The 15,276-nt window shown below is 39.3% G+C and overlaps 1 protein-coding gene across 11 annotated transcripts in view; it reads left to right on the top strand.

The window, feature by feature from the left end:
• The first annotated feature begins 1,458 nt into the window (after positions 1–1,458).
• SLC35F5 (solute carrier family 35 member F5) overlaps positions 1,459–15,276 on the top strand; it is a 31,766-nt gene continuing 17,948 nt past the window's right edge. The window contains exons 1-7 of one of the 11 annotated variants that reach the window (XM_064661537.1): positions 1,459–1,545; positions 5,184–5,251; positions 6,809–6,888; positions 9,304–9,445; positions 10,598–10,741; positions 12,987–13,049; positions 14,512–14,593. In XM_064661537.1, the coding sequence (XP_064517607.1) occupies positions 9,311–9,445; positions 10,598–10,741; positions 12,987–13,049; positions 14,512–14,593 (424 nt within the window). In that variant the 5' untranslated portion in view covers positions 1,459–1,545; positions 5,184–5,251; positions 6,809–6,888; positions 9,304–9,310. Of the gene's footprint in view, positions 1,546–2,035; positions 2,116–2,193; positions 2,209–2,581; positions 5,252–6,808; positions 6,889–9,303; positions 9,446–10,597; positions 10,742–12,986; positions 13,050–14,511; positions 14,594–15,276 lie in introns of those variants that run through there. The other 10 variants (XM_064661538.1, XM_064661534.1, XM_064661536.1 and 7 more) reach the window with 10 other exon arrangements.

Genomic DNA, 15,276 nt, shown 5'->3' on the forward strand with positions numbered 1-15,276 from the left:
AGGGTAGGGATTGTATCTTACTACTTTTAACAACCAGTTTTATGAGGCATCAAGCTTGTTAGAAGTCTCTTAGGGATATTATATGCCAATTAAAGTACAGCTATATTAAGAAATTAAGTTTCACATAAAAAGCCCAAAGCAGTTTGAGACTAAAAGTGCTTAAAAGTTTTTTCTTTTCTTCTTAAGAAGTAACTTTTGTTTATATATAGGAAACAATTCAAACCCAACAGTAATACCCAGACAGATGATGATAATATTTTTATATGAGAGATAATGGATTTTTTCAATCACTAACTTGTAGGAAGGGTGAAATATCATGTTTGACTTCAGCACTTTGTAAGTATGAATAGCACTTAATAACTTCACAGCTATACCATATGTATCACCTAATTACAATTTAACATCATTTACCTTTCTACTCATATGTATACATTGCTTACTATTATTTCCTAGCAGTTTTTACTGTAAAATTCCCAAAATATGTAGTAGTTACATTTTTAAAAAAGCTTTATTTCTGTTAGCAGGTGAATACCGAATAATCTGGAACACACGACATACACCACCGGTTATCTTTAGGTTGATATTATGAGCTCAGTTCCTAAATACGAATCAACACTGACTACGAGGAGGTAACATGGACTACAAAACCAACAGAAACAAGATCGGAACCTGATTTTGCGATTTCAACTAAGCCTATGATAGTTCTTTTTATTCACTATTTTTGGTGCATTTTGTCTAGAATTTCCTTTCACAGCTTGTTAGTCACAACCTTACACATCTCAAATTCAAGGGAAGTCTGCTTTAATATAGCTTATACATCTACACAATTTCACTTTTTTTATACTATTAAAAGCGCATTATGAAGCAGACATTTTGAGAATTTAATTAGTTGACACTACTTCCCAGTCCCATGAGATTTTGTACCACAGAGTGTAAAGATTATGGTAACTATGAAATAAAGGTTCCACCATCTCACTGCATTTTAGGACATTTCTCAAGGGTCTTGCACGTTGGCTTTTCTTTCTTCCCTTTTTTTTTTTGACAGACTAGTTTCAAGCTCCATCCCACTTCTCCATCTCTAGTTCTTCAGTCTGTGCTCTCTTCCTCTGCCTTCTCTATTCCTTCATATTTTAGTTTCTTTTCCTTTTTTTTTTTTTGACCTGCTTATCTCAGTGCTTTGGAAAAGCCCGTATAAATCCTAGATAACTGCCCGTCTCTAGAGAGGGAGTTCTCCTCCATCAGAGCTGTTCTACCCATTCCCATGGGTCCATCTCGACGGAACAGCCAGTTCTGCTCCCAGGAGCCGAGGAAGAGCTGCCCGGGAGTCGCAGGGGATGTCCCACGCCTGGTGGAACCAGCATAAATCCGGGTTTACCACCCGCTGTGGCTCTTCCCGCTGTCCCCCAGTTCCCGCCGGGCCGGAGAGGACTCCGGGAGAGGAGCCGGAGCCCAGCGCGGCATTCCCGGCAGCGGAGCGGGGTTTCCAAGCGGGACATGGAGAGAAGCTGCTCCCGCCCGCCCCCGGCCACGCCCGGGGACACCGCGGTGCGGGCACCGGGACCTCAGCCTTTGGCACAGCACCAAAGGACAGACAGGATGGGAACGGGGATAGGGATGGAGTTGGGGTTGGTCATGGGGATGAGGGTGGGGACGGGCATGGGCATGGGGATGAGGACGGGGATGGGACTGGGATGCGGATGACGAAGGGTTTGGGGACGGGGATACAGATGGGGAAGGGGATGAGGACGACGAAGGGGATAGGGACGGAGACAGAGATGGGGATGAGAACGGCGATGGGAATGGGGATAGAGATGGAGACGGGGATGGGGATGCGACCGGGAAGGGGAGTGCGGCCGGGGAAGGGAAGGCGGCCGGGGATGGGAACACAACCGGCTCCATCCCCGCCGCTCCCACCCCGGGCCCCCCCCGCCCATCTCCTCCCGCAGCCAGGGCAGGGGCGGCGAGCTGCCAGCCGAGTGGCTCGATGGGGCCGTCCCGAGGGCGGGGAGGGGCGGTCGCTCGCGGTCTCGGCGATGGATTGGGGGTGTCCGGCGCGGGCGGGCGGTGCCGCCGCCGGACGGAGCGCGGGGGGTGCCGGGCCCGGCGCGGCCTCAGGTACCGTCGGGAGGGACCGGCCGGGGGGAGAGAGAGACCGCGGGGCTGCGGGCAGCGAGGCCGGGAGGGAGCTCTGCCCCCCGCCTGGGCCGGGTGTGTGTGTGTGTGTGAGTGACTCGGTGCCGCCGCCCCTCGGCCCCGTCCGCCTGTGACAGCGGCGCGGGGAAGGCGCTCTGCGCTCCCCTCCTCGGGCAGCCCCTGCCCGGATAGAGGGGGTGTGTACGGAGGGGTCCCGCTCTGCCCAGAGCCAGCGTGCGGCAGGAATAGTGTGGCAGGAGCAGGGAAGTGATTCCGCCCTGAACTCGGCACTGGAGAGGCCGCACCTCGAGTGCTGTGCCCAGCCCCGTCACCTCTCACTGCAGGAAAGGCACTGAGGAGCTGGAGAGAGTCCAGAGAAGGGCAGCGGAGCTGGTGAAGGGTCTGGATCACAAGTCCTGTGAGGAGCAGCTGAGGGAGCTGAGCGGAGGATCAGCCTGGATAAGAGGAGGCTCAGAGGCGACCTTATTGCTCCCTACAATTTCCTGACGGGAGGTTTTAGCCGACTGGGGGTCGGGCAGCCAGTGACAGGACGAGAGGACACAGTCTTAAGTTGTGCCATTGGAGGTTTAAGTTGGACATTTGGGAGACATTCTTCACAGAAAGGATGATTAAACACTGGAATGGGCTGCCCAGGGAGGTGGTGGAGTCACCGTCCCTGGAAGTGTTTAAGGAAAGATTGGATGTGGCTCTCAGTGCCATATTCTGTTTGACACGGTGGTATTTGATCACAGGTTGGATTTGATGATCTCAGGGGTGTTTTCCAACCTGATGGATTCATTGATTCTGCGCTGGCACCGCTGTCCTGCCTCTCCTGGGGTGTGTGTGGGGGTCTGTGTACCCCCTGCTTGGGCTGCAGCTCTCTTTGCTCCAGTGGTCTCTGGTATTTTAGCTGCAAGTGCAGGATACTTATCTTTTCTCTTCCAAGATCCCAAGGGCTTGATCCACATTTCTTTCTCCTCAGGCATCCACTTTTCTCTAAGTGCATTAAGGAGACTTACTCATTTCCTTCCCTCTCTTCCCGCTACTTTCCCCCAAAGATACCAGTGACAGGAAGGAAGGAGGAGACCCTCCCTTAACTCTGAGTGTGGTGATTCTGCCGATTTCTTCTGTGCCTGGAGGGCTCAGCTTTCAGCTGCCAGTGTCCCTTTGAAAGCTGCCCTGCTGGTCCTTATCAGGGATACGTGGCTGTATATCCTGTGACAAAGCAGATATGTTTAGTCCTTGCCCTAGACAAGATTAGATCTGCAGCATGTGAAAGGGATGTCATATGTAATCCTCAGCTGATGTTAAATATATAGCTACTGGTGGCTCGAGATTGCCTGGTACGTGGTAACACCTTGGCAGCTTGACATGGGGTTTTTTCTTCTGATGTTCCTGGATGAGCAGGAGAAGGAGGTCAGTGTCAGTTCCATTGTCAGCTTTCACTCTGTAGACCTGAAACTTGTGTGTTTCTAACTCAGTGCGGTCCGAGTTGTTTGTGTCCGACAGGGTCACAGCCTTGCTGGAGTGACATGAGAACGAACTGAGAACTGTGTGCTTGGATACTCTGGTAGCTGGTAAAGACTCTGAAGTATGCAATAGGTTAATATTTTGTTACTAGTTCTATGTAAGAAACGTTGTTTCATGAATTTTGAGTAAGTGCTGGATAGGAAGCTTGGATTTCAGGTGTTCTTTTTATCCTTAGATACCAGGATCCAGCTGTGCCATGACAGTTTGACAGTATAACTGTTACATTGTGTAGTGCCAGATTCCTAAAATGTCTCTTTATGTTAAGCTAAATTCTCTTGTTTTGGTAATACAATTAACGTCCTTTCTGTTCAAACTTTGGTGTTGTATAACTTTTTACTTAGCTAGGAACAGCGATCTCTTGTTGCAGTACTCAATACTGGCATGGAAAACTTGGCTTCTTGTTTTCTGGATCTTTTGCTTCACTATATTTTAAAGATCCTACAGGAAACTTTCTTTGAGTAAAAATGACAGGGCTGTAGTGAATGTAATAGTTGTGTTGCATAAGGCTCAGCTTTCCACCTCTCCTGGAGATTCTTGCCTTTTTTCTCATCTCGTGACACCCTTTTTAGTGGAGGTCAGGGCTGTGTTAGATTAACATTGATTTAATGTACATTTCCTATAGGTGTAAAATGAGTTTACTTTCAGATTTTTTCTGGTTGGAGTGAAAGCAGTGTCTCTGTTTATCTTATCTCAAAAGTAATCAAATGTGAAACAAGAATCACCTGATGACAGCACATGTCAAAGGGGGGAGGAGGTTGTATCCTAGAACTGGTATTATTGGAGCAGCTGGTATAACTGGAAAAACCAAACCCATTTCTTCTGTATGCAAGCCTTATCTTGGTATGTTGTCTTTCGAATTGTATATAAAATAATCTTGAGTAAATACAAGGAAGAATTTCAAGTTGACTTGCTTGCACCATGGTTTGTGACTGAGCTGCTGTTCTCAGTCTCTTGTCATTCTTGTTATGTACTCTTTGATTTTTTTTATTTTTCTTTTGGGGAGGAGGGGCTGTATTTTCCTCATAGAACAGCCAGATGCAATACTTCTGTTTTGCAATTATTTGGCAGTCCTCTGGCTTATAATGTTCTCTCCCTAACTGTCAATGCAATAGAAGTGATTTCATAATTTTGAGTTTCATGTGATTTTTCCTTTTTTTTGGATGGAACTTTTAATGTGGAAAAGTGATAATCTGCACAAAGAAATATTTAATGCTACTAAAATAAGATTACACATGAAGTGTCAATGATGCAGTTATACATTCTGCCCTCAGAGGTTGCTTGTTGCATGTTTGGAACAGCAGAGTTTGACAGGCTGCTGAGCCTGGTGGCTTTAGTGCAATCATCTATGTGAACATACATTGTAGACTACATAGTAAGACCATTTTTTGTATTTTTTTTGTTATCATAAATTAAAGCAGTGACTCTGCTTACATGATCTAAAATACTGCAACATTTTTAAACCAAAGTAGCGTGTCATGACAAGAAATGTTAAGTATATTTTTAATTTTTTTTTTCAGAAGATCTTCATGTAACTGGCTTAAAAATGGTTCCACAAGATGACAGCACCAAATCTAAGACTGTGGAAATGGTAAATAAATGAATAAAAAAAAACACTTTAGAAGATCTCCATGCTATTTGCTGAAAATGATAACGATATTAAGAAATGCCTTTTAAATGAATATTCCTTTAAATGTCAAATTTTGAGTGGTATGTTTAAAGTTACACCATGTGGAAAGCATATTTATTTCCTAATAATGGAAAGGTGAACATGCTGAAGTTTCTGCTGTATTTAATACTTTTAAACCGTCATTTCTATTTCAGCCTATATGTCTTCTGGTGGCTTAAATTTATCATAACTTGTGCACTTTTGTAAGGGTAAAGCCATGTTCTTAGGGAGAAATGTCTTGAGCAGTTCTTGGTTTAGGTGTCAGATGTTATGTCAATATGCTAAACCTTTGTCCTTATCCTGAAATGGGCTAATTATTGGTAATAAACAGTGAACAGGGTTCTGTGTGATCAGCTCCAGAGAGAACAGCCCACAGTAGATTGTGCGTGCTGATAAAGGGTCAGGTATGTGTCTGGCATAACAACTGAATTTAGGTGCAAGTTCTGCACCTGGTCACTTGAATATAACTAAAACATGGATTAAGTAGGGGTGAGAAGTAAGCAACTGAATAGTATCTTTCTCTTAGTGATCTCTGTGTTAGTGTACATGGAGGGAAGAATTTTTAAGTATTGCTTTCTTTTTATTTTTGTTATTGTTATATTTGGTTCTTTTGGGTGCCTAAATTGGGCATGTTCAAACTGTTTGAGCTTTGAATGAATAAAAGTCTTCTGGTTTAAGTCTTGGTTATCTGAGATACTGATCTTAATCTCTAATTGGGTTGGTAGTGTAAGAAGAAAAACATGACTAGCAGCTACTCTTTGTATGTGAGGGCACTGAACTAAACAGGTGTTCAGGATCTACGGTGAGCTTAGGCTTTGTGGAATAGGAGATGGATAATCACATGCTTGTGTCTTAAAAATGCAAAATACATCTTCCAGTTTGTTTGTTTATTGTTTTTTGTTGCCTTTTTTTTTTTTTTTAATCAGCTATAGTGATTTGGTAAACTGTGTGGAAAAGGTTTGAACTTGGTGGTTGTTGAGCAGTGTGTAAATGTTGAGTTCAGTGGGTTTCCACAAGACATAACATGGAGATGCCTTATGTTTCTAGAGTATATTAAGGGCAAAAAGCCTATACACTCTTCTACTACCTTCCTAACTCTAACGTTTAGATTCTTTGCTTAGGAATGTGGGCTTAACAATAGAGCCTTTCTCTGCATAGCTTAAAAAAATCAGAATTTAATGTCATCAGGCCCTTGTTTCTCATGTGAACCTCCTTAATTAATAAGGAAGGGATCATGTTCTTTGAAATATCAAAAGTAGTAAAGTTAAAAAAGCTGTTTTCTTGTGATTCAATACTGTCCTAGCATTTTTTATGAAGGTCGATTCTTAAAGTTGAAGACCTGTCTGTCCTCAACACTTAGGACTGAGCTGCAGCAGAACTTATGGAACTCAACATTTTAGAACGTGTTTTGCAAAGAGACGTGCAATATACACATGTACACAATATTTTAAACTTTGCTTTTTTTTTTTTTCATTTTAGGAGACTATCTTCACTTTGACATGATGTGTGAAGCTTTTTAGTCAGCATTTTTTCTTTCTCTTTTACTGTTATTGTGAAAGGTATGTATGAGAAAAGTAAATCTTATTCTTTTGTGTTCATTTTTGTCAGACCATACTGCCCTCAATGTACAGAAGCCAAACATAAAGAAATGTGTGGAGATGTATGTCATTGCCAGTTCATCAGTACTGGTACTTTGGTAATTAGTAGGACAATGTATCTGTCTAAAACTTCTCAAAATAGTAGTTTCTATCTGTCTTTGCATTTTGTGTGATGTTTTACAGGGTTTTAATCCTGTCCTAAAACTTAGTATATCAGTTTCCATAGGGTTCTGTTTTTCTGCTGAGCATTATGGGTGTTTTAAGTATTGCCTATAGCTTGAAGGTGCATCGTGCTGCACAATGAGGACTTTGTACTCACCCTTTCTCCATAAGCTTTTTGCCTTGTTATGGAAGAATCAAGCAAAGGGCTATATTAGGCACACAGAAATGTTAAACAGACACTTTGTAGTCAGATGGAAAGTAATAGCTGCTCTTACTGTAACATACAAAAAATTTCAACTTCAAGACATAATTATGGGCTCTTTATTTAGAATTTTAGAATCTACTTATCATGAGTACAAAAGAAATGGTGCAGTGTGTAGTTAGACTGTGAATAACTTTATATGTAACTTCTTCTCTAAGAAGTAGTGGATATTCTATCATTCTTTACTTCCTTCCTGCTGAGGGACCTTAGAGCAAGGGATTTGTACAAAGCCTGATGTAGACAAGCTGAGTACAATACTGAGCAACTACAGACTGTGCACAATATCTTTGCATGATCTCTGTTCACAGTGTTTATGTGCTATACCCTTTGAAGCAGTTTGTGGTGAGAACAGAAAAGCTGTAGATGTGAGCATCTGATGTAGAGACATCCAGTTTATCAGGCTACTGCTGCTCCTTCCTGTCTCCAGCTGTATCTCCCCCTTCTTCCTGCAGCACGTAACTGGTGGGAGACAGGAGTGGGTTCCGTTTCTAGTACACCTTAATACTGTTCATGAATTGTGCTGTAGCCTGACATGGTATGACATTTCTTCCTTCCAGCTCATTTGAACCCTTTCATGCCCACCTTCCATTTTTGCTTCCTATTATGCAACCACATGAGCAATTTTTAGGCTGTATATAATATAACTTAATGGTTCATAGGCTGTTAGTCATAATAAAATGAAGGCAAAGTTTGTAGAGTATAATATGTAGCATCTATTAGACCAATTCATAAAACCTGAAAAAACCTTTATAAGCTTTCAAGCATGAAAACCTTTCTGTTAGTTTGCTCGAGTTTAATACACCGATTTATTCTCTCTTTGGGAACAAATGTTTCTCCTTTATTCCTTATCGAGTAAAAACTGTAATTCCTTGCTGAGCCTTTCATAACTTTGCCCCTCCCTACTTACAGACTTCTGCTTTCTTTTGTCAATCCCGCCATTCTGTCAGGAAAGCAGAGCAATTATCCAGAACTGATGCCCACACATGGAATATATCAGCATAGATCTAGTGGTATAATTACACTTCAGGAACTCTGCCTGTTCATTTTTCTTTGGAAAGAAGCCCTTTGAGAAATGGAGGAAAAAGCATCAAGATTTGAACATGGCAGAAACTGTATTGTAAAGGAGAGGCATGAGTCAAACCAGGAAACAAAGCCATTATCTCCAATATACTTGTGCATATCTGGGCATTTGAATCATTAATCTGAGGAACAGGCTGCTCTGGAAAAAAGAAATGGAGCTTCCTTACTGAAGACATTGTGACACTGTCTTTTTCATAAATAATTTTTAAATAATGAAGAGATAGTAAGTATTTGTAAGTTGACACGTGGAAAAAACAAAGTTTAATTTAAATTCATCAAACTGTTAGCAAAGTTTTTACCTCTATTTACTGGTAAAATCAAGAGCTGCTCTGTAAAGGTGACTTTTTTAAGTTTACAATCAATGTTTCTTCTTTTTTTTTTTAAACTCTTCATGGTTTGAGGGATCATAATTTACCCAAATGACCTGCTATGACTTTGGAAATGTTTGTTGAATACTTAAGTTTAAACATATTTCTGACTACCTTTAGCAGAATTATATTTGACCCAAGACATCAAACTTATTTGTACTGTCAGGTATCTGAATTTACCAAAATATAGTAGTTTCAAATTTAGCAGAACTTGTAACCTAGAAATTCCAAAAAGGCATTTTATGTGTTACCTACTTGTGCTTACTTTCAGTGCTAGAGCAGTTGATAAATTCTCTAAAAGTCAAGATTTACTTTCTGATTGCCCCAATGAAAATTTCATGCCATATCTGTCAAAGATCTGCTTTTTAGCAATCACAAACATATGTGTACTTACATATGGGCCCAGTTCACGTATATGAAACACTTGTCCTGCTGTTTATTGGGGTTTTTTTGTGTCACTGTTTGTAATCTTTTGGTGTTTGCTTCTTTATTGACCTTAACCAGGTTACAAATGGTGTGGGTTTTTATCATGAACCGAATGAGCTCCCAGAGCAGTTCATCCGCTCAGCGTCGGCGACTGGCTCTGGGAATCGTCATCCTCCTCCTCGTTGATGTGATATGGGTTGCCTCTTCGGAACTCACTTCTGTAAGTACTGCTCCACACATCTTAAAGGGAATATAGAAGCCTGTTGAAGAGAAAGATGCAGCAGAAACATAGTCACTCAAACACTCACTGGGTGGTGGTGTGTAATGTTCAACCTTTTCAGTACGGGGAAGGTGAACCAGCCTGTATCCACCAAAAGTTACAAGTAAGATCAACTCAGTGACTGCTGCTTTTGAGACAGAAGGTGTTACTGATGACCTTAAAATAGAACAGCATAAGCTCATAACTACATGATGTAAATAGGGAGTTTGTTTTGTTTATTGCCATAATGATTAAAATAATGCCCATATGTTTCCCAAAAAGTATTAAACAAGGTGTAACATGGCAGGCTGGTGGTGGATTGTAGATCAGGGCATAGAGAAGTCCAGGATGAAAGGACTCAGGTCATGGAGTTTAAGCCTTGTAATTGCATCTAGTTCATATGTTCACCATATTGAAACTTTGTGGTATTTACTTCCTGTTAAGTTTTAGGACTTAAAATAGAGCTTTAGCAATGGAAATTGAGTTTTTAATAAATTCTGATCAAATTCAAGTTTCTGAACTGTCTTTAAGTTGTTATGTTTTATATCAGTCTTGAAATTAAACATATACAAATGTTTGTGCTTAACATGTTTTATTATTAATAAAACATTTTTTCCAGTGAGCCAATGGAATCGCTATTGATACTGAAATGTTACTTAATCAAAGTAATCTTCTCTAATTTTTGATTACTATATTATTGCTTACAAAAGGGGTCTTTAATTTAGAAAATATTTGTATATAAATGTATTTTCAGACCTATTTGAGTTCAGTGGCATATAAATATATTACTCGGTTAGATACAAGTAATAAATAATTTTTTTCTGGTGGCATTATGTTCTACAAAATGGCTCAGTGCCTTCTTGTTGGCAGTAGAAATAGCTTGGAAGGGGGTACCCCCAGAACAAGTAGGGCACGTGGTTGTTTTGGTCATCCCTGCCAATGTTCATAGTGCTGTCTTTTTGGGAACCAAAATATGTATATATATATATATATGTATGTATATTATATAACAAATATACTGTTCTGGAGTATATTCTCACACCTGTTCATTCATTTTTGTGAATTCTCACCTATTTGGTAATTTTGGATACTACAATTATTTTCTTTCCACAGTATGTTTTTACAAAGTACAACAAACCTTTTTTCAGTACGTTTGCAAAAACATCCATGTTTGTTCTATACCTCTTGGGATTTATTGTTTGGAAACCATGGAGGCAACAGTGTACTCGTGGGTTTCGTGGAAGGCATGCAGCCTTTGTAAGTATCATAACTCTGTAAATGTTGTGGTTTTGTTTAAGTTTGTATGAAAAAGAGCTTAAAATAGGGACTAGAGAGGAATGAAGTTTACATATTTATGAAATAGTACTTTCAGAAAAGTAATTATAAACTGAATCCTAGCACAGGAGGACATGGCAGTCATAGTTGTCTTGTGAAAGAATGAAAGGAAAGGAAAAAGCGATATGAGATGTGCCAGGAGTCATAAGAAATGCTTTACTGGGCCAGACCATTGGCCTGTCTAACCTGGTATTTAATTGTGGACAGTTACAGAATATAATTCCTTTTAAGAAGAGCTAATGAGCCTCACCACTGCTGGCTGTTGCTTCTCTTTTATTTCCCCTACAACTGTAAGCAATGGAATCAGAATTTGGACTCTGTAGTTGATTTTTAGTACTGACTCTTTTTGTCTCTGGCACAACTATGAACTGTTTGCTAAGAGGTTTTGAGGGTTTTGAAGTTATATTTAGTAAGGGTGATAGAATTATGCTTTTGTTGTTGTTAATACTGGGGTTTTATAGCCTTTATGCATGAGTGACCTTCCTTTGCCCATTCTAGAGCTAGGCATAGTTTGTGGTAGAGTCTAAAATTATTGTTATATGACAGAAATATTTTTTTTTTTTGCAAGGAAATTAAGAGATGCTGGGAAGGGCACTTGTTCTGTGCCAGTGTTTCAGAATGCTGAACAGCAGGACTCAGGAAGCAGTGAGGCATTTGGCCTGATATTAATCTTGCATTAAAAGAACAGAAAATGTGATCCAAGAACATGCTGTTAATCAACATGTTGTTATAGAAATGAGCTTATATGAAAGGAACAGACTTCAGATCTTCCGGATATATTAAACTGCACTGATAGTGACACTGTCATAATTAAATTTAAGCATTACATGACTTTTAACCAAATTATTTTTATTTAAAAAAACCCAGACCATAAAGAACAAAAATAACCCCAGAAAAATAAACATTTTGGGGTTTTTGTTTCAGATTTTGAGTTAAACACAAAGAACATTTACAGATGGCTGATATCTTGACATAATCTTTGCTAGATCAATGCCAAGTGTCTGTGCATAGTATGGCACGTGTTAGACTTGATGTTGTTCAGGATCTTCATAAGATAATCAGGACATAAACAGAGCTTACAGTTTCTTTATTGGCAGTAATGTCAAATTAGGGTGATGTGCAGAACAATTATACTGACCAAATTTATTAATCTGAGCACATAAGTAGAATAATAAGAATAAGATGCTGCCTAATGTGAGTTGTAGTGGTTACATTGACCAGCTGAATCTTGTGCACTGCTCTCCTCTCGAGAGATAGTATGATCTCATGAACTGGACAGCTATGAGTAAGAGTGCTCAGTCTGTCACGTGTGTGGCACTCATGACACTGCTACTGGAATCTCACTATTTTTCCTTTCTAATCCTATAAAAAAATAATATTAAAATAATTTGTAGGAAATAACCATTATTTTGATGTTAGTCTATTTCAAAAGAACAGTGCAGACAGGACTGTAGTGTGAAGTTAGAAGACTCCCTCCCTCCCAAGGAGTGTAGTTAAATATTCAACTGTATAATCATTATAAGTGTCTTTAAAATACCTTGTGTTTATTAATCTGGAACAAAAATACATTTATAGGGTTTTGTTTCAATAGTGATTGCTTGGGTAAACACTCACACCTTACATTTAAGTCCTCTTCCATATTAGAGGTTTTGTTTAATAGATTGCTATCTTTGTTTAATAGATAATGGTAGAACAGCAACCTGCAGGTCAGGGAACAGGGGTTGGTATGGTGCAGAAAGAAAGGGGGAAAGTGGTACTTGACCTCATTGTAATTTAAGTGTTGTTAAAACTGAGGCAGAGTCACACATTTTTAAGCAAAGAAACTCTGCCTCAGTAAAATGAAGAAAGAAGTAGCTTGTTGTTAATTCCTGCACGTGTGAAGCATGTCTTGCTAAGACTAAACAGGTTTTGGCTTTCTTAACAGCCTCGTCCTGCATTCATACCTGAGTAGTTGAATTCAGTGGGGTTCTCCAAGAGATACAAGGAAATACCAAAATTATTTACTGAACTTGTAAGCCCTCTTGGTAATGGGGAGGAGGGCTGAGGGGAGAGAGGGAATTGTGACAGAAATATGGAAAAAGTAATTAAAAAACTTATTCTGAAAACAATTCAGTTGTTAATAACTCTGCCTTGATAGTTTTTATTACATTTAAAGTTCTGTAATTAGTTTGCAGATGCTGAAGGTTATTTTGCTGCTTGTACAACAGATAACACTGTAAACAGTTCTCTGGTAAGTGCCTGAATTTGTGAAGATCAATGCTTTACAATAACATGGCACCACTAACCTGAATTACTGATTTTAAAATATGGTAGTCTTAAATGTTAAAGTTTTTGGCAAAGGGGATTGGTAACTTATATGTTACTAATAAGTGCTGCAAACGATGACATGGCTTATTATAAGAAATACAGGTTTCTCAACTCAATAAAAGACTTTTGAATGTTTCTGTAGCAGTTTGTCAAAGAAATACTATGTCATACAAAGGAAACCTTTAAATATTCAGCTCAGTACCTGTCAAAGCCACATATGGAGAGCTGGTGGTAAAGCCAAATAGTTTTCAAGTCTAAAATATACAACAGAATCATTCAATCAGTGGAGTATTTTGTACCCTGTGATCCTACATTGCATTTTGAGAGAGAATCAGGCTCAGTTTCAGTGTCAGTCCTGATAAACTGCACTGCCAGGCAGCATTTTTGGGGTGATTTTCATCATCCAAAGATGACAGTTTGTTATGCCCCTGTTGATCACAGATTACTGCTTAATCAGTGTACCTGAATCAGAGGGCCACATGCAGAAATGTATCCAAACCACAAAACTTTTAAAGTTTGCACCATCTCTGTAACAGAATAGGGGGATGCAATTGAGTTGAAGAATTATTTTCAGACATATTCTTCGTTTAATTTTTGGTTGGGTTTTTTTTCCCCAACTTTATCTATCTACATTTAAGAATAAAATCTTAGTCTGCCTGATTTGTTCAGATCATCACACTTTAGAATCTTGGACAATTTTGCATTAATTTAAACATCCACAAAAATTCTGGTCCTTAACAAGGAGCCTAATGAAAATGCAACTACCAGATCTTTTCCATTACTTCACTCTTTGTGATGGTTTGAACAGCACGACTCTTACAGTTTATTAATTCAATCTAAACAAGCAGTTTAAAACTTGTCTTGTTAGCAGAAGTTTTAATTGCTTAAAATACTTCTAAGTGTCTTATATGTTGGCGTTCCTTTCCCAAAGTTTTTTGACGTTTAGTTCTAGTTTGTGAGAAAATGAGAACATAGTAATTTTTGTATATATATTCTGTATTTTCTAGTTTATGTTCTAATTTAAAATTTGGACAGAAATTATAGTTCTAATAAACATCTGTCATATTGATCAGTTATTTTATAATTTTAAATCAGTAGGTTTGAATTTTCTGGTCATAATTTTTGTGTTCATGACGATATACACAGAAGTGCAGTGTTCTCTCTGAATACTGCATTTTACCAACATGTGCAAATATATTATATACATTATGCATGCACATTTTTGACAAGTCTGTGCACTGTGTTCAAACTCACTTTAAGTTTGATTCTGTTACTGTTCACCAAGCTTTTCTTTATTTAGTTTTCAAATTTGCTAGATTAGTTCTACTGCTTATAATTTAAATATCCCTCTTAACTGTATTTTTACTTATACTGATTCATTGCAGAGTGAACCTTTATATGTTCCTGTAAAGTTTCATGACTTGCCAACTGAAAAAAATGGCAGTAATAATAGTGATGCAGAGAAAAGTGAGTAAAGACTTTTGGAATGCTGAAATGTTAGTTCTTTGGTGAAGGAAGTACTTTCCTCTTTAGTATAACTGCTGTCATGTTGCAGGTCTCGCCTCCCCCTTTCCCCCCCCCCTTTTTTTTTTTCCCCTTTCCTTAAATCTCTTATTGCATGAATTGCAGTCTCATATATTTACTTTCAGGTAGAGAAAACATAGGCCTGTCGTTCAGTTTACCTTTCTTGGTCACTACAGATCCAGCCTATGTTTATCTCAAGGGACCAACTGGGTTCAATACTTGTGATTCTTTCCTTCTGGGCTTGTATGACCAGCAGCAGTGAGTCAGCCTCTGGAAAAACAAGCTATTGTCCTTTTTAGAGCAGGAGCAAAGCAGTCAAAGTAAGAATTTTAACAGTCTATGTGCATTCTGATTTTATTTAAGCCTCACTATCTTGTGATAGTATCTGAAACAGGCCTAATTGTCCCAGACAGTTGTAGAAAAGTTAACTGTCAAAGAAGGCAATTATCTGATCCTCAGCAAAAGAGTCCCTGCTTATAAAAGGCAAAGTCTCTTCTTTAATTTCTAGATGTTAAGAACCACTTTGGTAGCCCCTGCTGTCCTGTGACAACGTGCTCCAATCACTTCAGAGTTGTTTAAGCCATAGTTTTTCCCTTCACATTTTTTAGGAAATAATTTTTTCATAT

The sequence above is a fragment of the Pseudopipra pipra genome, chromosome 7 (genome assembly GCF_036250125.1).
Source record: "Pseudopipra pipra isolate bDixPip1 chromosome 7, bDixPip1.hap1, whole genome shotgun sequence".
In the NCBI taxonomy this organism is placed as follows: domain Eukaryota; kingdom Metazoa; phylum Chordata; class Aves; order Passeriformes; family Pipridae; genus Pseudopipra; species Pseudopipra pipra.